Source organism: Anoplolepis gracilipes, chromosome 14 (assembly GCF_047496725.1).
Source record: "Anoplolepis gracilipes chromosome 14, ASM4749672v1, whole genome shotgun sequence".
Lineage (NCBI taxonomy): Eukaryota > Metazoa > Arthropoda > Insecta > Hymenoptera > Formicidae > Anoplolepis > Anoplolepis gracilipes.
In genome coordinates this window covers 872,328-899,449 of record NC_132983.1, presented here as the reverse complement: position 1 = coordinate 899,449, position 27,122 = coordinate 872,328, and the positions used below count along the sequence as shown (strand labels likewise).

At 31.7% G+C, this 27,122-nt stretch overlaps 6 protein-coding genes and 1 long non-coding RNA gene across 12 annotated transcripts; 4 read left to right on the top strand and 3 right to left on the bottom strand.

Annotated features, from left to right (window-relative positions):
- Positions 1-239: 239 nt before the first annotated feature.
- Pli (E3 ubiquitin-protein ligase pellino) lies at positions 240-6,847 on the bottom strand. Of its 4 annotated transcripts, none has more exons than XM_072905355.1 (8): positions 5,981-6,847; positions 3,828-4,013; positions 2,049-2,231; positions 1,709-1,940; positions 1,381-1,587; positions 979-1,266; positions 560-891; positions 240-436 (listed from the first exon to the last, which is right to left on the bottom strand). In XM_072905355.1, exons 2-8 carry the CDS (start codon positions 3,860-3,862, stop codon positions 310-312), a joined length of 1,404 nt encoding a protein of 467 aa, XP_072761456.1. In that variant the 5' UTR covers positions 3,863-4,013; positions 5,981-6,847; the 3' UTR covers positions 240-309. The 4 variants fall into 4 exon arrangements, with proteins under 4 accessions (XP_072761456.1, XP_072761459.1, XP_072761458.1 ...); XM_072905358.1 differs by lacking the exon at positions 5,981-6,847 and adding an exon at positions 5,646-5,667; XM_072905357.1 differs by lacking the exon at positions 5,981-6,847 and adding an exon at positions 4,899-5,000.
- A 296-nt stretch (positions 6,848-7,143) lies between these two features.
- Cbp80 (nuclear cap-binding protein subunit 1) lies at positions 7,144-11,759 on the top strand. Its single transcript, XM_072906270.1, has 11 exons — positions 7,144-7,304; positions 7,775-8,243; positions 8,369-8,863; positions 8,993-9,164; positions 9,261-9,466; positions 9,608-9,711; positions 10,059-10,294; positions 10,402-10,580; positions 10,720-10,975; positions 11,193-11,306; positions 11,466-11,759. Exons 1-11 carry the CDS (start codon positions 7,265-7,267, stop codon positions 11,577-11,579), a joined length of 2,385 nt encoding a protein of 794 aa, XP_072762371.1. The 5' UTR covers positions 7,144-7,264; the 3' UTR covers positions 11,580-11,759.
- A 591-nt stretch (positions 11,760-12,350) lies between these two features.
- Positions 12,351-14,559, top strand: Ntmt (N-terminal methyltransferase). Its single transcript, XM_072905757.1, has 4 exons — positions 12,351-12,723; positions 13,227-13,413; positions 13,484-13,592; positions 13,665-14,559. The coding sequence occupies exons 1-4, from the start codon at positions 12,553-12,555 to the stop codon at positions 13,897-13,899; spliced, it is 702 nt and encodes a 233-aa protein (XP_072761858.1). The 5' UTR covers positions 12,351-12,552; the 3' UTR covers positions 13,900-14,559.
- On the bottom strand, positions 14,265-17,103 carry LOC140673099 (heparin sulfate O-sulfotransferase). Its single transcript, XM_072905756.1, has 7 exons — positions 16,413-17,103; positions 16,089-16,315; positions 15,538-15,623; positions 15,326-15,464; positions 15,147-15,244; positions 14,675-14,832; positions 14,265-14,476 (listed from the first exon to the last, which is right to left on the bottom strand). The coding sequence occupies exons 1-7, from the start codon at positions 16,525-16,527 to the stop codon at positions 14,265-14,267; spliced, it is 1,035 nt and encodes a 344-aa protein (XP_072761857.1). The 5' UTR covers positions 16,528-17,103.
- A 188-nt stretch (positions 17,104-17,291) lies between these two features.
- Morgue (modifier of rpr and grim, ubiquitously expressed) lies at positions 17,292-20,496 on the bottom strand. The gene is made up of 5 exons (XM_072905752.1): positions 20,313-20,496; positions 19,763-19,888; positions 18,424-19,493; positions 17,869-18,040; positions 17,292-17,663 (listed from the first exon to the last, which is right to left on the bottom strand). The coding sequence occupies exons 1-5, from the start codon at positions 20,457-20,459 to the stop codon at positions 17,547-17,549; spliced, it is 1,632 nt and encodes a 543-aa protein (XP_072761853.1). The 5' UTR covers positions 20,460-20,496; the 3' UTR covers positions 17,292-17,546.
- A 190-nt stretch (positions 20,497-20,686) lies between these two features.
- Positions 20,687-22,445, top strand: LOC140673219 (uncharacterized). The gene is made up of 3 exons (XR_012048020.1): positions 20,687-20,924; positions 21,316-21,566; positions 21,934-22,445. It is a non-coding gene; the product is annotated as an uncharacterized lncRNA (long non-coding RNA).
- A 1,688-nt stretch (positions 22,446-24,133) lies between these two features.
- Positions 24,134-26,827, top strand: LOC140673574 (mevalonate kinase-like). Of its 3 annotated transcripts, none has more exons than XM_072906595.1 (3): positions 24,134-25,283; positions 25,368-25,623; positions 25,787-26,827. In XM_072906595.1, the coding sequence occupies exons 1-3, from the start codon at positions 24,715-24,717 to the stop codon at positions 26,045-26,047; spliced, it is 1,086 nt and encodes a 361-aa protein (XP_072762696.1). In that variant the 5' UTR covers positions 24,134-24,714; the 3' UTR covers positions 26,048-26,827. The 3 variants fall into 3 exon arrangements, with proteins under 3 accessions (XP_072762696.1, XP_072762698.1, XP_072762695.1); XM_072906597.1 differs by having other exon boundaries at positions 24,135-25,265; XM_072906594.1 differs by having other exon boundaries at positions 24,135-25,623; positions 25,787-26,826.
- Positions 26,828-27,122: the final 295 nt, after the last annotated feature.

Sequence of the window (27,122 nt, the reverse complement as noted above, 5' to 3'; positions counted from 1 at the left end):
TTAAATTCGTTTTTCGTATGACAATACCAAACTCCTTTAATGTTGTAAAATTTATCAATTTACTTATTTACATAAAAAAATTTTGTAAATAATTATGCAGTTAGTAATTTTAGGTTGTTCAATATTTTACAAATAGTAATTTATATTAGGTTATTTTATGATATTTAAAAAATTAAAATAAGATTGTGTTGCGGCGGAGGGAGGAGGGGGGGGGGTGGTTATCAATACAATAGCATCAATCGCGTTTAATAATTTTTATATTCTTAAGAAGTTATTAATTTCTACATTGTTCCATTATTTTATATATCTTCAATCTACATTATCCTGAAAAATTAGTTTTACATATCCTGGCGTTCCCTCGAGCGGCACCGCGCAGAAGGGACAGATCGCGATATAGCCGTTTGTGCCGTGTGGTATGGCTACTTTTTCCCAATATCTGAAAAATGAAGGAGAAACGTAGTGGCGATATGGCGAAAAATACGAAAAAGATGAATAACTCGAAGTGAAACCAAATCTGATGATATTTCAAGGTATAATAGATTAGCGACGCGTTACTAACTTGACAGTTTTCTCCGTAGCCATATGCCCACAGGGACTAAATGCGTAAGTGGGCGGTCCGCAGTCTACGTAGAAGGCAGGCTCTATTCCCATAGACAACTTGACTACTGCCCCTGCGACTAGGCACATAGGACATCTTCTCGTAACCTTATCCTTTTCCTGACCCCAGTCGTGATGTCCCTGTACATGACCACACTTAAGGTAAACGTATGGCTGTTGCTGCGTCGAATCTGAAGCTGCTTTGCGTGGTATGACCAATGTGTTTAAGCCTACAGGACACTGTGGTCTGCCGGCATTTATAGCATCGACTAACTCTTCTAAATCTTGTTTCGTCTGCAAAAAGAATCAGCGTTCGTTACATCTTCCAATGTAAACGACACGTATTTTATGAATCCTTTTTAAAGAATACGTCTAAGTTACCGGAGACTTTGCCAGGCCTTCGGCTGATCGCCAGAGCAGAGTAGCACCGCAAAGATCAATGAGAGTACCGTCTTGTAGAATATTATTCTCCTCCTCCACGACGTTGCCCTTCTGTTGAGCGCTCCGGCTTTCCCTGAGCGAGAAAACACCGCCGCCCACGCTAACTTCTCGCCAGAAACCACACTGCGCCTCGCCACCGCAGAATTGACCTCGCGGATGCATTATCAAGACTCCATTAGTCGTAAGTCCGTCGATTTCGCGGTTCTCTTGCCATTTAGTTGCCTTTTCCTGTAATAAATCGCTTATCAAATGACTGAATATCACAAGAAAGTCCGTTTTTCTTATTAAGCTTATAAATTTGTGTATGTAAAATTAAGCTACGCGATCAATTGCGAATCTTACCCCTAGGAAAATGTTTCTCGAACTGTCGAAACCTGCGGCATAGATTCTCGCGATTCTGGGATCCGATCGATCCGCCAGAATCCGACAAGCGAACCTGCTGATGGTACTCTGGGCGACGCGTCCTTCATTAGCAGGTCCGCCGTCACTTCCGCCCGCACATGTATCCATCACTACGAAATCGATAGGCGATTCGGACGAACGACCGATCTACGCAAATACGTTTTGATTTATATTTATACACATATATTGTTATATAACATAATTTAAAAAAAATTAATAAATAAAACAAATGATTATTTACAAGTATAATAAAACTTTGGATTTTTACCTGAAACATGTCCGTTTTTTCGTCTTCCGTGTATTCGACGATAACGGCCTGTGTTCTGGAGAGCGTGTACGAGATCGAGTGTTGCTTCGTATTGAGAATGGCTTGCGAACAATGAGGCGTTTTAACGATATAATGCTTGCTACGTTTAACGCCATTTGGCACGGGTCTTTTGTATAATACGAATTTACTTCTCCTTCTACCCCTATCGCCAGGTGGAAGGTAACCATTGTATCTGTCAAAAATTTGTTAATTGTTAATCGTTAGTGTTTCTTTCTCTCTGATATCTTCTTTTTTCAAATATATTTTTATATATTTTTTTACATCTGTTAAAAATTCTTACCCGAGTATAACTAATTCACCGTATTTCACTAATTGTTTCGGCTTCTCATGATGGTAACTGTGAGAGCGATGTGGATTGCCATGTGAATGGCTGTGACTGTGTATGTTGCGTGGACTGTGAGGCGTGCCTACTGTCTCACCTTCTTCCACGAGCAACGGGCTCTCGCTGCTACCGCCGTCGGATCTAATAAAAAATAATGACAAATCTTTCACACATATATACATATATATAAAAATTTTTATAGTGAAGATTATGTTTAATAAAAAAAAATGGAAAAAATAAATTATAACATTTTTTGAAATTTTTAAGAGAAAAAATTATGGAGCCCTATATATATATATATATATATATATATGTGTGTGTGTGTGTGTGTGCGTGTGTGTGTGTGTGTGTGTATATATATATATATATATATATATATATATATGTGTGTGTGTGTGTGTGTGTGTGTGTGTGTGTGTGTGTGTGTGTGTGTGTGTGTGTGTGTGTGTGTGTATATATATATATATATATATATATATAGGGCTCCATCATTTTTTCTCTTAAAAATTTCAAAAAATGTTATAATTTCTTTTTATTAAGCATAATCTTCACTAATAAAATTTGTCTACAAACAAATTATTGAGAGATGAGTTGTCATCTATTTACAGGTTTAAAGCTTAATTTGAGACATATTAAATAATTTTATTTAATTACTAGAATATTTTTCAACATTCTAGCAATTACTTTTTTCCTTGTTTGATCTTTAATTTTATTTATAGTTGAGAAAAAGGATGATAGTGACACACATCACTCTACGTAAAATAATGTGACATTGTAATCACTCATTATTGTCAGACGTATATTCTTAGTATTAGCATTGTTAGCGTATTGTTAGTTCTTTGCAAAAAATATGATTTAACATAAAAAAAAAACTAGTTATGCAGTAATTATTCAATCTTCTATAAATTTTATTAAGCCTACAAAAAGCAGAGAATTTTCTCATCTTATTAAAATGTTCAATAATACAGAAGAGAAAGACAAATTCTCAGATTAATACAATGCAGTCATAATAGCCCTAGTTAGGAGATCATAAGAGTAAAATGGAGGATGAATATAATTGTACAGAATATATGTTGTATTAAATTGTACCAATTATATATAAATTTCCTGAGTATTCCGGTAAAATCTTGCGTGATTAACTTCCACCAAGGAAAAGGAGATTTTTCATTGGAAAATAAAATGGGATTAAAATGTGTTGATTACCGTGGAAACTTTGAACAGAAGGATGTCTGTAACTGCAGATACTTCCTCTGATCCCAGAAGCAAAAATATATCAAAAATATGAAAGATCACAGAAAAGTGTAGTAAAGTTTTGGTGTTTTATATCGAACGAGATGATTTTATATTTAAAATTGTTAATGTACTCGTATCAAGACTAATTCAAACAGATAAATCGTTGCACTTTTGCATACAAAAGCTCATTTTTATATTCGCGCATTAGATTTAGAGATAGCAGTAAGACCTTTTGCTCAAGATTCAAACGAAGAACACACGATACATCACCTTGTCACACATATTGTGCATATGACAGATCTGTCGATTATTTTGACTCTACAATGTAATTATTTAAACTCAAAAGCTTTTATATTTAAGTTTCGCATAAACGTCGTCTTTCTTACAAACGGTGCCTTCTATAAAGAAATTCAAATCGTATCTGAGAGCACAAGCGATGGGATTACAAAGATAGTTTTGCGCGGCTTACATTACGTAATACGTAAACCGTAATTTCTTACTTACCGCGAAGGATATGGAATGCGTTTAGTTACTGGCATCCTCCTTTCAGTAGGATTTATACATTTCTACTACTTCCATGGTACTTGCAAGGGTACTTGGTAAGGACGGGCAGTCTTAAGGATCTTCACGCGGTTGCAGACAAATCTGAGCAATTGCATACGCGGCAAGCTGCGTATCGGTAATTATGATCTGCAATGAAAAACATTCAATATAAAGATCATAATTAGCTGATAGCTCTCTCTCTCTCTTTCTCTCTCTCACTTGCTCTTTTTTTCTCTTTCTCTCTCTCTCGCTATCTCTCTCTCTCTCCTATATGTCACAAGATGAATTTCTCTAATACGTGATAAAATTTTCAATATTTATAAATGTAATCGGCCCGTCTTTACTGTTGCCTTGTATGGTTTAATCGAAAGGACCTTTTTCTTAACTTGTTTTTCTTGCTTTTTGTATCACAAGATATTGATTCTACTGTCAGATATGCTTTAGTGATAAGTTTATTTTTTTTTACATTTTACTTTTATTCTCAAATAAGAGTAGAGATATCAATTTTTCAACTGGTCCTCCTACAATTCTCAGTGATACTGCTATTTTCCTCATACTTTTTTTTTCGTTTACTTGGAAATTTATGTATATAATCAGTCTATATATATAATAATGCACATTTTATACAATAGGTGTTCCTACCTAATCATCCTCAAATTTTCTCTAGATACATGCAAATGGGCTATTACGACTGCTATTATAGTAATATGATTGTACAAATGTAAAAACTCTAAAAAATAGTTTGATTTAAAATAAAATAATTTGTAAAATTAGGATTATATTAAATTTATCATATAACATATAACACATATATTATCAGCATGCTGCTAATAATAATCTTTCAGGAAATTTCTTTCCATAATTTTTTACGTACATTAATTGTACATATAATAAATATAATGTAAGATTATTATGCAAAATATTAATTCTTTTACAGTCCGATGACAATTTCTTTTAATACAAGATAATCTCACATTTAATTCACAGAAATAACAATTTATTATTATTAAAATTTAATTTTTCATGCGTTACCGTCTATTGACAAGAGACTGGCAATTGATTCGCAAACTAAATTCGAAATAAATTCATGCTACGTATTAAAACAAGGTTTTGATTCACTATCAGCAAGCCTTTAGCGCACGCACAAGTCATTATACACAGCAAGAATGTCAACGTATTCAAATTACAAACAAAACGCACTTATCGCTTGCACAGTAAATAAGTCTTGCGAAATAACTCGGATAGTGCCGTATCAAGTGACATTCCCGACCAAAATTTTTTTAAAAATTTTACTCTACTTGTCCGCTAATGATTATCCGCGATATAAAATCTCTGGAATTTTTTTATTACCGTGTTAAATAATTAATCGATATTATAATTTACCTAGCGAAATTGTATCAACCAATTTTGTTTACGTTACAACACATGCATTATTGATGACAGGATAAATGTTGCATTTTTCAACCACACTTTCTCGTACTCTTCACATCGAAAATGGAACAGATCTAAACGTGAATTATATATATATATATATATAAAAAAAAAAAAAAAAAAAAAAAAGGAGACGAGATTGTAGCCGAAAAATCAACACAATGAAAAAGTACGGACTCCGATATTGAAGGCTGTCAAAATTATGGAGCAATGTTATTGTGCATTCACGTGCGCTCAGTCTAGTCGGATAAACAGAGAAGCCAACAGCATACAGAATAATGAGAGTAAAAAAAAAAGAAAAAAAAAGAGCGACCCTCCGCATATACCAGTCAATATTACGGGCACGACCTAATATATCCGTCACGTAGTCCGAGAGATAAGGTTGCCGCGTCGCGTCAAGGAGACCTCGACGACTGTGCTTATATTTTGTAAATATACCTACATGACACAGGCAGATATACATGCATGCGTACTGTATATATATATATATATATATATAATATACGACGCAGTATCGTTTTGCAGATAGGAAAATCGTAGGCTGCAGCACGTCGATCGGCGTGCGACACACGATTCTCGTGCACTTGTATCGACCGTGCGCGGGGAGAGGAAGGGGGATCGCTCTCTTAGTCTCTCTCTGTTTGGCTGGAGGAAGGACACAAAGATAAACATCGATTATTTACCGTATCACCATCGTGACGATCTCCGCATTCGAACGATTCTCGCTGACGCAACGCGTTCCGAGCAAATCGCGGCCACCCGCACGATCAGCAGCTAGCCAGTCTCTCTTCCACGAATATTGTCTGATTCCTATCGGAAGACGCTAAGACCGCACTCTTTCACCTTCTACACTTGTTTCTCTCTCTCTCTCTATCTCTCTCTCTCGAAACAAGCCTTACAAGTCGAGAATTCTCCGCTCTTCACCGAATCGCCGTCATGTTTACGTGCGACGATGACGACGACGACGACGACGACGGTGAACCTCGGACAGGACGTCGACCCATGATTACACGGATTACGCGAGTGTCATATCGATTACCAACTGACTCCCTCGACTACGACACTCTCCGTCTTTCGCTCTCCTCGTTTGATCGTTGCGTTTGTTTTGTGCGTCACGCACGGGGCGATGGTGTTACAGGGAGGAGAGAGAGAGACAGCTGCGTTTCCGAGGCGAGAGATCGGAGCTCTGTTTTCGTCGCGGAGCACACGCACACGTAAATGCGCGCGCGCGCGCGCCCGCACTCATAGGGAGACACACGACACACAGGCGCACACACACACACGCACGTGTATCGGGAAGACACCGTGGTCGGGTTGTTCTCCTGACACGACTTGACAAACTCTGATATGTGTTCACTGCAGGCTTGCAGGCGCGTAAATATGCGATAAATCTCGAGAGGCGCTTTGCGCATGCGTGCTACGATTAATCCGCGAGATATTACGGAACACCTTGATATCTCGCGCGACGAACAAGGAAATTCTGTATTCTGTCACTTGTGCTCTAATTTCGTCTCCTCGTCCCGTCTCTCGGGACGCCGATATAAGAGGCCGCCATATTGCGTCCTTTTCAAGCGGACACGCGATTTGTCGATTCTCTCCCTTCTCTGCCCTTCTTTTCTTTCCTTCCTTCCTTTAGATGGTCATGCAAATCTGCCTTAGAATTGACCTTACGACGAATTTGCACGTGTCGAACGTGACGCGACGTCAAACGTCGAGTAGCCAATAAGGGAGCCCGTTGCCTAGGGATAATTACGTCGCTCTCCGAAATCTCTGGCAAGCGAATTCTCCTATTGGACTAGACTCGAATCTGCTATTGACTTGATTTTCACCCATCTTATCTTTATCCTTTCATTGACCGACTTCTATTTCTTGTACACGGTACACGGTTCGTTTGCAGGGTTAGGCTTTTCTAAGCAAACTAGAATAAACGACTGAGAAATTCAGTAGTTTAAAGAACGAAATTAAATATGAGTCGTAGAAGAGTACACGAGGAGGATGACGGATATGGTAACTATTGTTTTGAATTATTGTAATTTTCTTATCTCTTGAATATATTGCGATTTGCCGGATGGCTTTCTATGAGTATTAAAATTTATATCGTTGCTAATATAAACAGCCTATCTTGATGTTCATATTGCACTTTTGAAATTTTACCCAAGCTATGATATAATTTTCGTTTATCGATGTGTTAGATAAAATATTTTAAATATTTATAAGATTTTGCAAGATGATTTTGATAGAAACTAGAGTCGCTCACATCTAATACAGATTTAATAACGATTAGAAGAGAATACTGAAATTTTAAAACGCCATAATTTTGACAAAAGTCTATTTTCTTTACAAAATTTTAGTTTTAAATTAATTTAATTTAATTCTGAACTCCCACATTTGACTTGATCAATTTTATCTTTATAATGCAATTGTATAAATGTTTATTTCATCTGTAAAATTATACATATGTATATATTTTTTTTTAGAACGAGTATATAAAAAACGCAGGAGGGTATCAGAGAATCAAGAGATTGAAGATCGCCTTGAATCTCTTATCCTTCGCGTTGGAGAGAAATCAACGTCATCTTTGGAAAGCAATTTGGAAGGTTTAGCTTCTGTATTGGAAGCTGATCTAGGTTTATTTCGTAGTAAGATTCTACGAATCTTAACAGATTGTGCTATTAAGATGCCAGAGAAATGCACAATTTATACTACTCTTGTTGGGTTACTGAATGCAAAAAATTTTAATTTTGGTGGAGAATTTGTTGATTACATGGTGAAAAATTTCAAAGATTCCTTGAAAGCATGTAAATGGGATGTTGCTAGATATTCTCTTAGATTTTTAGCTGACTTAGTAAACTGCCATGTTTTATCGTGTGGATCATTGATGCAATTATTTGACAATATGCTTGACGCTGCAAACGAAGATGGTGTACCCCAAGTAAGACGTGATTGGTACGTGAGAAACATCTTTGTTTCCTTAAAGAGACTTTCTTGTTAGACAATTTTCATAGAAATAAATCCATAAGTACTTTTTTACCTTTGTACTTTTTTTAATAAATATAAATAATATTTTGCAGGTATGTTTATGCCGTTCTATCAACGCTGCCATGGGTTGGAAGAGAATTATACGAGAAGAAGGAACAAGAACTGGATCATCTGATGGTTACAATAGAGATATTTTTGAATAAACGTAGCAAGAAACATCAGCCAGCATTGAGAATTTGGTCGAGTGATACACCTCATCCTCAAGAAGAATATCTAGATTGCTTATGGGCACAAGTTCGCAAGCTGAGACAAGACAATTGGGCCGAGAAACATATTCCACGACCGTATCTTGCATTTGATTCGATTTTGTGTGAAGCGTTGCAACATAATTTACCACCTTTGATGCCACCTCCGCACCATGAATCTTATTCTTATCCATTGCCTACTGTCGTCTTTCGTATGTTTGATTACACGGATTGTCCTGCTGAAGGACCATTATTACCAGGAAGTCATGCTATTGAGAGATTTCTAATAGAAGAACATTTGCGACAGATCATTAACAATTATTATTTTGAGAGAAAAGATTGGTAATATATACATATTTTTTTAAGCTAAATATAATATTTTGTAAATTAACTATAAAAAGATTTCTTATGCTCATTATTACTGTTATTTCGAATTATATATATAATATTAATTGTTTTTATACTTTGCAGTGCTGCACAACTACTGAATTTTCCATTCAAAGCCAAAATTCCCTTGGACTATTGTATTGTTGAAGTAATATTTGGTGAATTGTTTAGGCTACCTACTCCAAAACATTTAGAGATTTGCTATGGATCAATTTTGATAGAACTTTGCAAGTTGCAACCTTCAACTATGCCACAGGTTATAAAATAAACGATATTATTTTTACAAATTTGATATTGTATTATTATCTGAAATTGTTATAGAAAAAAAATATATTTAAATTGTATTTTTCAGGTATTAGCACAGGCGACAGAAATTCTATTTCGCCGTATAGACAGTATGGCAGCCACCGCTTTCGATCGTTTTGTTTGGTGGTTTGCATATCACTTGAGCAATTTTCAATTTCGGTGGTCATGGGAAGATTGGGATTCTTGTTTGCAACGTGATCCAGAACATCCAAGGCCAAAATTTATACGAGAAGTTCTGCTTAAAGCTTTAAGGTCAGTATAATTATACAAATTGCTTTCTTATAAATTTGTTATAGGATGTATAATTTTATATCAATATTAATATAATTAAAGTTATTAAAGCATCTGAAAATCTTATTAAAACGTGAAATCATGAAATCTTTTTATTTCTAGATTGTCATATTATCAAAGGATTCGGGATATGATGCCAGACTCATATGTAGAGTTGATTCCAGTAGCTCCTGATCCTGTGTACAAATATTCATCTGAAGGTGCTAGTAAGTATATGATGGAATAGAAAACTTACCTTTTTGAGATTTAAAAAGAATATTTATGATTTAATATATATATTTAAGCATAATGCTTTTTAATATAAATATGATAGAAAATAATAAATATGATGGAAAATTATAGTAAAGAAATTTTTTAATATTTATATAATTTTAATTAATAAGGAATTCTTTCTTTATTATAATTTTTCATCATATTTATTATCTTCTATCATATTTTGTATTGGAAAGCATTATGTTTAAATTGTGCAGTTTTATTGAGAGAATAAAGATATTGATAAAAAAAATAAATACTGAAAAAAAAAACAAATTAATGTATTAGCAAACTATTTCAGGTTCTCTTCCTGGTACAGCTGCAGCACATGAATTGGTGGTTTCTATAAGACGCAAATGTACACCAGAAGAAGTATTGAATGTATTAAATACATTGCCTGGTCCTAGAGAAAATGAAGAGACAAATAATTACAATCCTTTAAAAATTGACGTTTTTGTACAAACATTATTAAATCTGGGTTCAAAGAGTTTTAGTCACAGTTTTGCAGCTATAGTTAAGTTTCATTATGTCTTTAAGGTAAGTTTAATTGTGTATAGAACTGTTGTGTATGTACGTGTATGTGTGCAAATATAGATTTTTATACATTTATAATATTTACACTCGTAAATACATTTTGTTGACAGGTACTTGCTGAAACGGAAGAAGCTCAGATATGTATATTGAGAAATATGTATGCGTTGTGGAAGAATCATTATCAAATGATGGTAGTGTTAACGGACAAGTTTTTAAAGACTGGTATTATTGAATGTAGTGCTATCGCCAACTGGATATTTTCCAAAGAGATGACATCAGAGTTTACAAAGTTTGTTTATTACTTAACTTATTATTATATTATTGTAATACGTTTATTCACTTTTTAGTATTTTCAAATATAAGAAAAATATTTTATAGATGTTGAAGACTAATGCCCATTATAAGAGTTTAAAAACTTTTCTTTTCAGATTATATATTTGGGAGATACTGCATTTGACAATACGCAAGATGAACAAGCATGTGACAAAGTTGAGTACAGAATTAGCAGAGGCGAGGGAAAAATTGAGGAGAGCAGAAAGTAGATCAGGTTCTTCCTCGGATGACGAGGACAATAATAAAGAAAAAAATAGAGAGAGGCCATCAGAAGATGTAGTAGAACGAATGGAAGAAAAATTGGAAGCTGCACAAGCAGATCAGAAAAATTTGTTTCTCATCATATTTCAGGTATAAAAAATGTATATTAGCTATCAGTGCAAAAAAAAGTAATATATTTTTCGAGATATAAAGCAGAAATAAATTTATTGCATTTATTATATATTTTTAATATACACATAAATATTTTTTTATTTACTTTATATAGTTTATATATACATAAATATAAAATAGAATTTACATGTCATATTGTATATAACATACTATATATATATATTTTTTTTCTTAGCGATTTATAATGATTCTCTCAGAACATTTAGTGCGCTGTGACACAGATGGAATTGACTACAATACGCATTGGTATAAATGGACTATAGGAAGACTGCAACAAGTTTTTTTATCTGTAAGTTAAATTATTTATTATCTATCACTATCTATTACTCTCAACACACATCTGATAGTATATTAATCAATATTATAATAGGATTTAAAAATTATTATTATATAATACTTTTGTTCATTTATTATAATTGCAAGATGTTTATTCATGTTTATATTACAGCATCAGGAACAAGTGCAAAAGTATTCGTCAACATTGGAAACTTTGTTATTTACTCCAGACTTGGATCCTCATATTTTAGACGTGTTCCATCAATTTGTTTCTTTAAGAGCATGAAAATATATTTACACGTTAAGATGTATTTAAGTTAATCTAAGTTACATTAAAAAAAAAGCACAGTTTTAGAATTTGTGCTACCTTTTATCTGATTATATACTTCTGATAATTTGTCAATTCTTGAGAATTTAAATGTTTGTGATTCGAGTTCTTTCCTCTTTTTTTTTATTACCGAAAAAACAAGTAACATAAATTATTTAAATAAACAAATGCTTTAAATAATATAGCTTTGCTATTTTGAGAATTGTGTAGTTGTTCTTTGACAAATTATTTTAATTTCGTCAAAAGACAATTTTTTTTATTAGTGTAGTATAAAAATATATATATATATATATAATATATCCAAATAAATTTTGTTTTAATATCACATTAGAATCATCATAGAAGAAGGAATAAGAAATATTAAAAGAAATAGTTTGAAAGTCTTAATCATTCATGGACTAAATAATAAATTTAGTAATGATAATAATAAATAGCAATATATAAAGAATAATAAATAATATTTTGCTCTTAATAGTCGAGTTTTTGAGATTTAATAATGTTAATTCTTTTATTATTTTATTTTTTTCTTATATAGCATATGATTTCTTTTATATGTACAGCATAATTGTGTATAATACTTTTTATACATTATAATAAAAATATTGATAATAATTATAATCATAATATAAAAAATTTTTTTTGGATTCAAAAAGCACCTTACGTTTCATCGATCTATATACGTGTCTGTCAAAAACAGTCACGTGATCAGCTGTTTCTGTGACGTATGGTGGTCGAGGTTGAGCGCGCATGCATCGATGATCGGGGACAGTTGGCGATAATTGATGGGTTTACCGGTTTGCGATTTTGCTTGAGAAAATCACAACTTTTGTAATGTTTTATGTCACATTGCTGTTGTCGAGAATGCGAAGAATTTTGTAAGGAATCAGACGCGTGGTATATTTGTGAAAATCGTAGAGTGTAGTGCGCAAAAATGCAGAACCAGCAACATGACGCGAGCACGTGTGAGGGCGAATTTTACGTCGCGGCTGCGAAATATTGGGATCGCATTCCGCCTACACTTGATGGGATGTTGGGAGGATTCGGATTTATTTCGCAGACTGACATAAAGGGCTCTACGCTTTTTCTAAAATCTCTTTTCCAGGTACGTATTATAACCTTAACCTATATTAACCTATTTTTTATGGATTTGTGGTGAAACGATACCCTATAATATAATTGCACATTTTAATTAAAAAATGAATAAATTAAAGCGGATTGTAAGATATACATTGCTGTGGAATTGAATATTCAAGCTTTAAAATCTGAGATTAGTTTTGAAATTCATATACGTGATGTGACGTGCATTTATTTAACATATTTCTTAATTTAATATAATTTAATTTTGCAATATTTTATTCTTATTTGAATGAAAACAATTTACACTTAAGAAAGAATAATAGAGAAATAGAAATAACATGAAGAATCGCAAAATCGATCTCTGATTTCAAAAATTAAAATTGTCGAAATTTTTATAAAATTAGATTCTATACAATTTTTGATATTTATCATAGTTTAATAAAAATTTAAGACTACATTAGAAGAAAAAGATTCAATGTAAAAAAAATGTTATCTACCTGCAAAAAATATTATTTTAATCTGTTTTAGTTGAAAAATCCACCTTCCAGAGCATATGCCTTAGATTGTGGTGCCGGTATTGGTAGAATTACCAAGAATTTATTAACGAAATATTTTAAATGTATAGATCTAGTCGAGCAAAATCCCAAGTTTTTAGAAGTAGCAAAAATCTCTTTGGAAAACTATTCGTCAAGAATCGATCAGTATTATCCTATCGGTAGTGTACTTATATTTATAAGATTTAAATTTTTAGTATACAACATATATAAATATACTTGTCTTTTAAGGCTTGCAAGACTTCTGTCCTGTAGCAAATAAATATGATGTTATATGGTGTCAATGGGTACTTGGCCATCTACGGGATGATGATTTAATAGAATTTTTCAAGAAGTGCTCGTGAGTCTCATTTGGTTTTACTGTGAAAGAAGAATAAAGCATTATTTCTCACTTTGTGATTTGGATTTGCAGAGTGGGTTTAAAAAACAATGGTATACTTGTGGTGAAAGAAAATATCACTAGTTCCAATCATTTGGAAATTGACAAGGAGGACTCCTCTGTAACCAGATCAATGAAATGCTTGCAATTTCTGTTTGATAAAGCTGATCTTATTTGTGTTAAAGAACAACAGCAAACTAAATTTCCGCGCGGTTTATATCCAGTTCATATGTTTGCCCTTAGACCAAAAAATTATTGCAGTGAATGATTTGTCAAGGATGCATAGTGTACAAATCAAATATATCATCGCACTATTTGTTTTTCATAATACGTTCTTAAATAGATCTGAATATAAACTTATTATTATTTATATAATTATATTAATTTCGTAAAAATTGAGTGCTGAGATAAAGAATCTTGAAAGAAAGTTTTTGTCATAAACAGTTTATATATGTAGGAGAAAAATAAATTATTAGAACCACAGAATTAATGAAAAATTATGATTTTATAAAAAAAACTATTTTATATTTAATTACATTAAGTACACATTCAGCAGTTACTCGTCAGGAATATATTGGAAATAGATTTGCTATTATGTTTTTCAAATAAAGTTCTATATAAAAAGGTAGAGATTTATTTTGGCCGTATCTTTTCGTATATAAAATGCTGGTATGCATCTTGAGGGGAAGCATTTATGAGTCGTTTTTTCACAGCATGAAAATGTTTCAAAGCAAAATTATACAATTCGTTTTCCATTTTCCACACAACTGACTGCTGAATCTTCTCTACTGTTTCAGGTAATGGATCGAGTTTTTGACTAGTTTGTCGTAAATGTGATTTGTTGTCTGAAATTATAACAAGTATTATAATATTTAATGTGATTCATGATATGTTAACTGTGATAATTGAATAAAGGAAAAATATATAATATGTTGCTGTGATTTCGAAAAAGTTTTAATATATACTCTCATATATATATATATATATATATATATATATAGAGGGAGAGAGAGGAAGAGAGAGAGAGAGAGAGAGACACTTACTATGTAAAAAGAAATTGTATGCTCCTTTGAAAAATCGTGGTAGTACATTTTCCAATACTTCCACAAAATCATTTAACTCCTCCGTCACACCAATTAGGAAATAATGCCTTTGCAGATTTCGTTTGGCTTCATCTAATGCCCAGCTGTTACCAATCTCCCTATTGCAAATGAAAAAAATATAATAACGAGCAAATTTTCTATAATTAGTATATTATATGTATATGTATTAATGTTTAAAAAGGTATTTAAAAAATACAGATGAAAAATTTTTGTAAAATTATTTTTTTATTTGCTGTTTCAGGTAATGGATCGAGTTTTTGACTAGTTTGTCGTAAATGTGATTTGTTGTCTGAAATTATAACAAGTATTATAATATTTAATGTGATTCATGATATGTTAACTGTGATAATTGAATAAAAGAAAAATATATAATATGTTGCTGTGACAAAGCTATAGAAAGATGAAAACTTACCAACAAGCCGGGTCATGGCCACACAAAAATGGAATCTGTAGCCACATGTTATTAGGATCACAGTCAGGTTGACCAATGTTTATGCATTCGTCAAATGTCTACACAAATGGAATAATTTGATTAATTGAACGAATTTACTTGTTTATTTTCTATATATTTTTTTTTAGATAAAAACAAACCTTTGTATCTCCATGTTTCTTTCTTATAAGATGTGGTCTAAAATTATCGCCATATCGTAAAAAATAATAATAAGATACAAATCTGTCTAAAGGCTTTCTTAATAAATTTATATATAAAGGTGTATGATTAATACCAAATCTGCAAATTAAAATAATATTTGTTAAAGAAGACAAATTTATCTCATGAAAGATGCAAACTTTGCTGTACTTACTTTTGAAAATTTAAAAATGCCATATGCCCATGGTAAAATGCTGGCTTTATAGAATTCCAATTTGATATATTATTTGCAAATTGAACCTATGTATATAATACCTATATATTAATATAATAAAATCTCTTTCTGTCATATGTGAAAAATAATATATAAAATTTTAGAAAAAATAAATTTTACATGTCATTGCATTGATAAGAAAAGATCTTATTTTTGATAATTTAAAATATCAAATATATCTAAAATACAAAGTTTATAGTATTTTGAAAAAAATATAATCAAGAGCTGCAATAAATTTTATTACTTTCTACATTTCAGATGGAAAATATATATCTAAATCTTGACATAGAAATAAGATAGAAAAACAACAAGTAGAAATAAATGAAATTTTAATAACGCTATATCTTATATTTCTTGTGTGTTTTGTAAAATGTTATCGCGTATCTTGCAACAAAATAAAAATGTGCATTACAAAAAATACATTACAACATAGACAACTGGGCTGTACGTTAAACAATACATGAATTGTCCCGAGATGACAGGTATAATACCTGGTTAATGAGAGTGAGGGTGTGCATATTGTTGGTCACATTAATATGCAAAACGTGGAACTTGTTCTGCTTGCACAAATCGTAAACTAATCCCACGAAACTAGTGGAGGCAGTCTTCGGCACCCTGTTGTATATTACGACGATGTCCTCGAGGGCGCTCCCATTATTTTGTGCCTCGACGCGTGCATCGTTCCTAGTGTCGATTCGCGTTTGCATGACAGCATCGTCTGGAAAAAGAATTGCAGGCTGACGTTATTTTCGTGTCGTGGATATTAATTCGGAGGATGTAAACGAGGTGTATTCAACGATATGCCAAACACGTACGCAACGATCTGTAGCTCTCCTCGAGCTCGTTTATCCGCAGCCGCAGGTAGACTATCACGACGGAGAAGATGAAGGCCAAGACCCATTGTGCGAATGGGAAATTCCTTAGTATCATCTTACGTCGCCGCTCGAATCATAACTGTCACCTCGGACCACCCGGAGCAATCCGGAAAGGCTTCGAGCTTCAGGTACGCGCCTGGTTTAAAATACCTGTCCCTCTCGTCCCGATTCCTTTCGGAACTCGACTAGTTTCCGTTCGCCCGAAATTAAATTGTAATTTATTAAGCACTATGTTGCAGCTGACGAGATGTTTAACACGCGACTTTCTAGGTTAGCCAGTAACGCTTCCCCGCTGTGTATATGCAAAGCATTCCATCATCCACTCCCGATGACATGTAAATCCTTTGATCGGGATTTAAATTTCTCTTTTTTTTTTATAAATTCCAAATTTGTTATTAAGAATTTTCTCATTGAAATTAAGAATTATATATGAAGTATCTACATACCTCTATACTTTATTATACCTAACTGCTAATAATTGTGTGACCAGGTCAGAACTCAGAATATATATTATATATATGTGTAGGTTGGGTTAATATATATGGTGTCTACGTTTCGATATATTAGGCGTTTTTCAGCAAGCACCACAGGCGACACAGTGTCCATTAGTGTGAGGGAGAACAAATCAGTGTATCTCACTCACACTCACACTCACACTAGTGAACACGGCCTTGCTGGAAAGCTCCCAATGACTATCCCATTGAAAATATAGCGTATATGATGTATATTGGAACGCAGCCTATAAACCTCTACATGTTGTATTATTTGCATTTTTGATAATTATTTGACAAAAATGTAAATATTGAAATAACAATGTAAAAATGTTGATATATATATTTTAGATAATGAACTTTGGGATACAAAATGATCGATTTGCTAGTACTAATATATCAATAGTGATTAACAAATAATCTCTATAAATATACATTCACATTTTTCATACATCTTAGAACAATATATCACAAATTATTATCAATTTATTAAATAGTTTGTAGATATCTGTCTAATTAATAGAATCTAAGTAATTTATGTATTAATTACATGAATTAACTGAGATTTATACATTTTGATGCACTAAAGCGGCATCACAACATCGTGCATCGCGTACCTCCATGTCCATGCCCTAGCCACTTCCTCGAATTTCTCGCGATCATTCATGTACATCTCTCCTAATTCTGGCTCCATGCACACCTACACATACAGTTGTCAGTTATAGATTAAAAATAATACAATTGAGTTATGCTTGACACATAGAATATATTATAAAGTTGACAAAAAATATTCTTCTTAATTTATTTTATAATTTTCTCGATTTGTTTTAGAAACTTTTAATCCAAATTAAAAAAACAAAATCGACTTATTTCTTAAATTAATGATTCATAAAAAATTTACTTACTTGACAATATGGATCTGTAAGCAAACTTTGTACACTGATAAGGACTTTAGATATTGTGAGAGCCAATGACCAATTATGATGTATTGAGTCTATGCCAACATCTCCGTGTCTAGAAACGTTCGGGTGAAGTATTTTTGTCAGAAATCTGACTACAGGTGGACACATGGGATAACTGAAAAGTATATGTGTTATATATGCATAAATTTTAATAATATAATATAAAGTATAACTAAGATTAAATATTATTAACATCAAGTGTTGAATACGAAATCAAGAACTATAGCACTTTTTTACTCATAAATCTCTTATCAAAAAATTGATTTAAAATGAAAAAAATACTAGTTTTCACATTACAATCTGTTAAAATTTATTTTATAACTTATTTATAAAATTTATCTATAAAATCTAGTTTTTAAAGTATTTTGTAATTAAACTTTAACAAAGATTTTTGAGATTTTTTTTTATTAGGATAATATATTGTCAAGAATCAAAGTTTTATATTGAAAGAAAATAGAATTATTATATATAGATGTCTGCAAACTTATATATATATACCTGAAGGGTACTTGTAAATATAGATAAAATAATCCTCCCTCATATGGACTTCCTACTGGTCCTGTGATTGTGGCCTGCCAATGGCAACACATATGATCAAGCGGCATTGCTTCAATTCCTTCAGGTGGATCAATTCTTAAGCTTTTAAGTTCACTTCGCAATCTGTTTCTTCGCCAAGAGTTCTCCTCCATCCTGGAAGGTCTGGATCGCAAAGAGGTCTGCGCCAAGCAAGTTCGACATGGGGCTGAGGAGGCTAAGTAATCGTACACCCTGTACCAATTCTTGACGCAGCCTATAGGTTTGTATAAAGGCCAGCGTAGCTTCACATGTTGCTTCCATTGCAACTGCGTTACATGTGTTGACAGCAGACCGCACCATCGTCGACAGACATTTGCAGCTGACCACAAACTGATGTCGTCCAGATGCGAGAAGATAGCGAGCAATACCTCGGGCGGCAATCTTTCTACCAGACCTGGCTCATTAATAGGTTCGTGCTCGATGTGCTTGTGATTCGACAATATCTCTAATCTCTTTGATAAATTGTACGGCCGTGACGGTTCGCCCACATCCTCGTACATTCTATAGTTCCAATGATACTGTGGTGCAATATTGTCTCTATGTTCATTGTTTGAACCGTCATGGTTTGCAAATGTGTCTGATGTACAGTGTCGCAGATCCTCTTCCATCATATCCTGAACGTGTCGGTTGTTTCCGTTGACGCAATTCTGATGACAGCCACTTCTCGTTCGAGAAATCATACTCTGTAGATCAAGATTCACATCGCGTGAAACAGACGCATTCCGTGCAAATGCTACCATGCATTTGTCAACAGAATTGCTATTTGAATTGTTTTGCAGTGCGTGATAGTTGCATTGTGGCACTGCATTTTGATATTGCGCATAGGATCTGCGAGAAACGTTCACGTTATGATTCGATGCATTTTGTTGTACATTCGGGATATTGGGATTGATGCTCTGCGGAGAATTTTGTTGTTGTTGACTAGTTCTTCTCTCATGATTGTAGTAAAGATCAGTTGGTTCGTCATTTCCTGAATCTTCATCATCTGTTTTCTATTTTAGGTTCAAACAGCACATACGTAAGATTGACAATATTATTAATAAAGTGTGGAAAACAACGCATTAATATATTAATAAATTGTGCTTATTAATTTCTAATATTTACAATTTATTAATTATATTTCATTATCAAAAAATTATTAGCAAAATGCTAATATATTTTTTTGTAGTTTTCATAAAATAATATAAATATTGCAAAACCAGATTATATTACGAGAGATAAAATGTAGAGATTAAACTTGTTAAAAAATTAGTTATACTACCTCGCTGAAAATTGGAACTTGTAATAAATCAATATCATTTGGGAATAAAAATGCATGACAGGTTGCACAGACTGGTTCTTCGAAACAAGGTCCGTAATACCCATTACAAATATAACATGCTGTTGCCTAAAAAAAAAAAAAATAAAGTCTATATATTTCATACATACATATAAATTTATAAAATTTTAAAATATATAAAGTGGGACGTTATAAAATGACATGAAAACTGTAAACGTGATCGATATATTATTAACAAATGCGTATATTCACCTATGTATATAGTTTACAAGTTACAATAGGAAGAGAATAACGCTTAGGTTTAAGAGTAAAAAATTATACGATTAAATTTTCAAAGAATTTTTTTGATGTAGAGAAACATAAATACAAACACATTATATATTCGATATAACATTTTCTACGATAAAATCGTAGATCATAAATAACATTTCGTTAATGATACGAAATGAATATAGCAGTTGTCGTGGAACGTATAAAGCACAGAAAAAAAAAATGTTAAAGTATAAGACAAAAAGGGTAGAAATTGATTTACCGAAAATTGAAATTCCGGACACGGTATATATTCGACTGATTCGACAAGTTCGTCTTCCAAATTTAAATTGAGATTCAAGTCACCACTCTCGCTTATTCTTTCGCTGTTACAGTTCTGCGAACCGTCAACAATCTTGTCGCCAGCCATTTTGGAATAGTCGTGTTTAATAGTGCCGTGGATTGCGGGCATCGTGGCCGAAAAGCCAGCCAAATTCCTACATACAAAGTTACCAGATTTCCCTAGAGTCATCGATTAAAAAAATAATCGATGAAGCATCGACAAGGAAATTGTTAACCATAAACTGCCAATCAGAGCGGCGATCCTGTCCCTAGGAACTATCCCTAGGAACAATATGGTGAAGAAGTTTCTCAAGTGTGACGTCACGATATTCTAGACAAAAGTTGCATGTTCGTTCTCCAGAGGGCAGCACGGGTCATGAAATTTACCTCCAGCTTACCTCTTTGCGGAATATGTTCTCCTAATAACTCAAACGAATTTTCGAGCGTATTAAAAGACTTGTATTATAACTACATGTGAATTAAATTATCGGTGATACTATTTTACAGAATTAATGGATCAATTTTTTTCGCGGATTTCATCACTGAATATCAGGTAGATTCTGAAATAATGATTCAAAGCTATAATTATATATAGAGTAAATGAATGCGTGTTTTATTTCTCTTACATATTTTTTGTTCATTTACAGGGAAAATAATAAGAAAAATATTTTTTGCATTAATTATATATATATATATGTTTTAAATGTTTTAATGACTTCTTTTATTATATATTATATAGTATTGAAAAGTATGACATATTATGTACAGTTGGACCTCTTATCCTACGATAAAAAATCCTTTCATGCTACGACCGCGAAAGGGGAATTATACCCCTATTCTCAAATTTTTGTCGTAGGATCAGAGGTTTAAGGAGAAGATTCCGGACCGAAAATGTAGGATAAGAGGTCCGACTGTAGTTTATTATTTTAGATCGTTGTTTTTAGAACGCTGTTATTGTGTTATTGAGACAAAATCAGTCACAACTGGGTGAAATAATACAACACGAAGTTAATATTGTCTTATTGTGTGTGGAAACGAACGCTTTCGAATAATTTTTATTATCCGCACAGTCTGTCTTTTTTGTGTTTGATATAAAAATTTAACAATTAAAAACATATTATTCAATCTTGTTGTGAAATAATTAAAAAACGAAGATTTTCACGATTATTTCGCTAACAACGGAAACAGTGGAAAAGTATGAGAATCTGATTGAATCTATATAAGTCTTTCCTTTTTGCATGGATGTATATTTAATATTGTATTATTGTCATATATAAAACTAATATTACGTATTTTTAATTTATATAAAACAAAAAGAAACGAGAGAAATATTAGGTTTGCTTGTTTTACTCGCACGTTTTACCCTAGAATTTTTGTCTGAAAACAAGATACATGTACATACATATATATTTGAGCGTTGAAGAAAAAGAAAATGAAAAATCTAACAATAAGTATAGAAAATGCAAAGAAAAACGGACAGACTTTATCTCTCGATGATTTTTTAATGCAAATTTAATTCTCCGTATTCTACCGATTAACGTTAGATTGTTTTCTGCTTTTAGAAAAAAGTTTTTTTTTATTCGCAAAATAGATGATACTTCAAAATTTCTGCACCAGGAAGAATTGCCCTATGCGGAGAACATACCCTGATGTATGGAAAAGATGTGATATTGGTCAATTTAGATCTTCGTAGCACACTTGAATTCTCCGAATTAAATAATGATGAAACAAATATTATTGTAGAGTTCCCCGATGTCAATTTAAATTTGAATCTACTTTTTTAATTAATTCTAAATTTCATTTCTGGCAATAATTTTATCAATATCGTTAAAGACAATAACATGTTGCTCAAAGATGTGCAATACTTGATTGTCTTAAACGATTTATGGAGCACATACGAGCAGAAATTTAGCTTATAAACATTTCTTTTCCTACTTCTTTATATTTCTCATAACGAGCAGCTCGATGTAAAACCTTTCCACGTGCACTTGACCACGCAATCACCTGTCAACGCTGGTCTCGGTAGCTCGACATCGTTCGCGGTATGTCTCGCCACGTGCTTTCTACATTGGACGCGTCTGCAGAAAGGTATCGACAGGACAGATTTTGATGATTTTGAGTTGACTAAGATTTCGAAATATGCTTCGTGCTGCGAGGAAGTTTTACAAAACTTTATAGCCAATATGGACTGCGACGTGTGCACATTTGGTAACATGGTGAGATTTCGATACGGAGGCAAAAGGCTCTACAATAGTACGATCGTAGAGGTACCGAAAATGAAGATTCTACTGATCGACTCGAAATTGCGCCAGAATAAAGACGAACAGGTCAATAAAATGGCGCATATGATGTTCCGCTTTCGCCGATCCGTCAATATGATTTTGGAAAGTATCCACAACATAACAAAGCGGACTCATTGCATACTTGATGCAATTAAGCATAATTACCGAGATAGAAATCTTTTGGAATTACAACAGTCGTACGAAGTATTAAAAGTAAGTCTTTTCTTTAGTGATCTTTGATATTTTATTATGTATATTTTTAAGTAGTGTTTATAAAAATCTCAGGTGGATTATTATCCGTTGATAGCTAAATAATTTTTTAATTTAGATTTTTTAAATATTTACAAATTTACATTTATTTAAATCAACAGATGCTATGTTATCTAGGTTTGTCGCATCCGAATTTGAATATTGTTAATATTTTTATTGTAAAAAAAGCTTACTTCGTATGTCATCTCATTTTGAAAGTATTAGATTGATCAAGCGACGTTGTCCCGTTTTTCATCTGTACATGCAATAAAATATTACCCAATTACCTAAACTACCTCTATCATTTACTTAATAATAGCTAATGAAAGATTTTTTTATTTTTTGATTAATAAATAGTTGTATATCTTGATTAATTGTTATATGATTTATTTCTGGGCATATATATAGAAATAGAGTACAGATATAAATTAATTATATATGCATTTATTAATATAACAAAAAAAGTAACAAAGAAAATAATTTTTTGGTATATTTCACTCATTTTCGCTAAAATCAAACCCGAGTAAAGCGTATGCAAAAATCAATATATTTTCATATATTTTGTGAGAAAGAAATTCTCATGTCTTTTTATTTATAATATTATCATTCAATGTGATTGCGATGAAGAAACAGGAATTTTGACGAGGAAAACAAAGAGATCGTTGAATATATAATAAAAATTATTTTATAAATATATATATATATATATATATATATATATATAGTTTATAAATATATAAACAATTACATAAATAATATAAATACAATATATAAATTATCGTTTTGTATTGAATAGAAAAAATGACAACAAAATATTTTTTTCGCGCTAATAATAATAATAATACCTGATAATGTAAGAATAATTTATACTAATATATACTAAACTATTCTACTACTATATTGTAAATTTGTTATAGACTTACGTAATGCTTGGAAGAAAGAGTCTCTATTTTGTTGCATTTTCTTAACCTTAAGTTTTATAGACCAAAGTTTTGTTTATTTGTAAAGAAAGTTAATAAAAACATATGTGCATTTATTATACATATATTGTATTATATAAAATATTATCTTAAATGTATCAACGTGAAGAAGATAATGACAATTTGTTTATGACATCGAAAGCAGTGTTCTTCTTATAAATTCTGCGTATAAGTATATATATTTTAATGATCTGTTATTAAAACGTTAAAAAAATTTGACATTGTAGTTTATGTTTAGAATCATAACTTTAGAATCCTGTTATTATTACATTCCGACAAAATCAGTTATGACTAAGACGTGAAACAATACACAGAATAATACACAAAGTTAAATACTGTCTTGTGTGTGATAAAGAAAGTTTTTGAATAATTTTCATTATTTGTATTTTTCATCTTTTGTCTGATTTAAAAATTTATAATTAATAATTGAAACGTATATCATTTAATCTTGAGTGTAGAGTCTTGAAGGAAGAAATCTATTTACAATTAATCTGCTGATAACGAAAGAGGGCAAAGAACGAGAACTTGATCGAATTGAAATTACATTCCTCTTACATGTATATCAATTTAATAACAAGTTACTTTTGTCATATATAACTGACAATATGTATTTATAAATTATACAGAACGAAAAGAACAGATAAATATTATCTGTTGATCTTCACATTACATGAATTCATTTTTTCGTGTTTCTAATAAATATAAAAGTTATACGGCACGCAAATTTAACTTTCTGCGCTCTAATTAATAAAACATTAATTAATAATATTAAAAAAATTAATAAAACATTAATTTTCTTTGAAGAGCAGATATTTTTATTTGCAAAAAAAAAATGATCAAATTTAAGATTTCCGCACCAGGTAGAATTTGCTTAAGCGGAGAACACGTGGCGATGTATGGAAAACGTGTTGTAGTGGGCAGCTTAAATCTTCGTACGACACTTAAATTTGTCGAATTAATTAACAAGTCGGACGATTTTATTAAAATAGACTTCCCTGATGTCGACGTATCGTTGAATGTATCTTGGGAAACACTTCGAAATTTCTTTTCTATCAATAATGTTGACAGAATACTGAAAAATAAAATCTTGTTGCTTAAGCAAGTGCAATATTTTATCACTTCAAATGGTATGTGGAGCACATACGCGCAGAAATTTAGCTTACAAATATTCTTTTTCTTGCTTTTCCGTATTGGTCATTATGAGAAACTCAAAGTGAAACCTTTTCACGTACACTTGACCACGCAATTAACTATCGACGCTGGTCTTGGCAGCTCGACATCGTTCGCGGTTTGTCTCGCAGCGTGCTTTCTACATTGGGCGCGTCTGCAAGCCTATGGTACTCACGATGCATTCGAAGACAATGACTTAGAAGACATTTCGACGTACGCATCACTCTGCGAGCAAGTTATACAACGCTATATGACAGATTTTATGATAGATAACGAAGTGTGTACATTTGACCAAGTATTTAAATATATGTACAGAGATCCAGAAAATTATATCGCTGCATACGTAGAAGCGCCGGAAATAAAGATTCTGTTGATCGACTCAAAAATTTACCGGAATAAGTATAAACAGGTACAGCAAATGGCAAAGCTGAAACATTCTCGTTTCAAAGACGTCAACGACTGTTTGGATAGAATCGATGAAATATCGCTAGAGATTTGGTCACTGCTTCAGGAAATAGCTATTAATCATAAAAATTTACTTCAACGAAATAATTCGTTCGCAGTATTACAAGTATATTTTTTTTTCATTTTTTCTTCTTTTTCATGAATAATAATTTAACTTTGTCACATACTTTTGTGTAATGTTTACTTAAAAAGATTTACAAATATATAATTATGTGGTGAAAACAATGTAGTTTTCTTTATTCTAATTTAGATTTTTTATTTTTTTACAGATCTTCATTAGAATGTATCAAGATATGCTCTTTGATTTTAATATGTCGCATTCCAACTTGGATATTATTTGCTCTATTGTAAGAAATTATAAATTCGTGGGAAAACTTACAGGTTTTGGTGGAGGTGGATTTGTATATATTTTGTTACCACCGAACATTCCACAGAAACGAGTCACGAATCTTTCAACACAGTTAATAGCACAGGGTTTTAATGTTACGTTGACCAACGTGAGTTGCAATGGAGTGAGAATTGATGATTAAAATTATCGATTATAATGAAATAAAAAGTACAAAAAAACAAATATAACTAAATAAATGTAAAAAATGTGACAAGATTACTAACTTAATTACTATAGCATTTTAAGTCATGAAGAGTAAATATCAATGTGCAGTTTTGTTTAATATATTCTGTTACTTAAGGTTTATTGTCCCTTACTGGCATTGTACTGAATTATGAAATCAAACCTGAAAAAGCATTGCATAATTTTATTTTACACGTTCGAAAATATTTTTTTTTCGTATATTATTCCATTTCGTATAAATTGATCAAACAACAATATCACGCCAAGATGATGATTTAATCACTGTAGTTTATACTGTTTTAACATTGTTTATATTTGTAGCGTGGTTGATAGTGTGCGAGGCTATTATAAAGACAGAAAATATTTAAAATAATATTAATTTATAACAAACATTAATAACATTAGTTACATATTAATAATATTAATATATTATATTATATTGATATTAATATAATATATTATGTAATAAATTAAATATAATAAATTAATATTAATTGGTAATATTTTCTATGTCTATTAGTGACTATACATGCTATCCAATGTGTGAGTTATGAATATACGTTCGTCTACGAAACAAATCTGATTGAGTGACTTTTACTTAATAATTTTGTTAAGCATCGCAGAAAATAATAGTTCAAAATTAACATATGAATTATTAACTTATTAATTGTAAAAATAACTATATTACTATTAGGACTACTATATAACAATATACTATGACATAAATTATAATTTATTACAATTAAAATTATAAATGGAAATAAAAAAATATAATTTTATTTTATTTCATTATTTTCAGTATTATAGATTAAAGACTTGATTTGCTTATAAGAAAGCTAATTAAAAAAGATAAGAATATCCTGTCCTCACATTCTCCAGGTGGAGTTTATGACACATACTACTTGTATGTGAATTATGATTTACATACAAATGCATATCTGTAAAATAACAAAGCTAGTGCTATTTATCTTTTACGTCAAAATTATTTTATTAAAATATATTAAACTATATAAATATTGTATTATTTTACTATG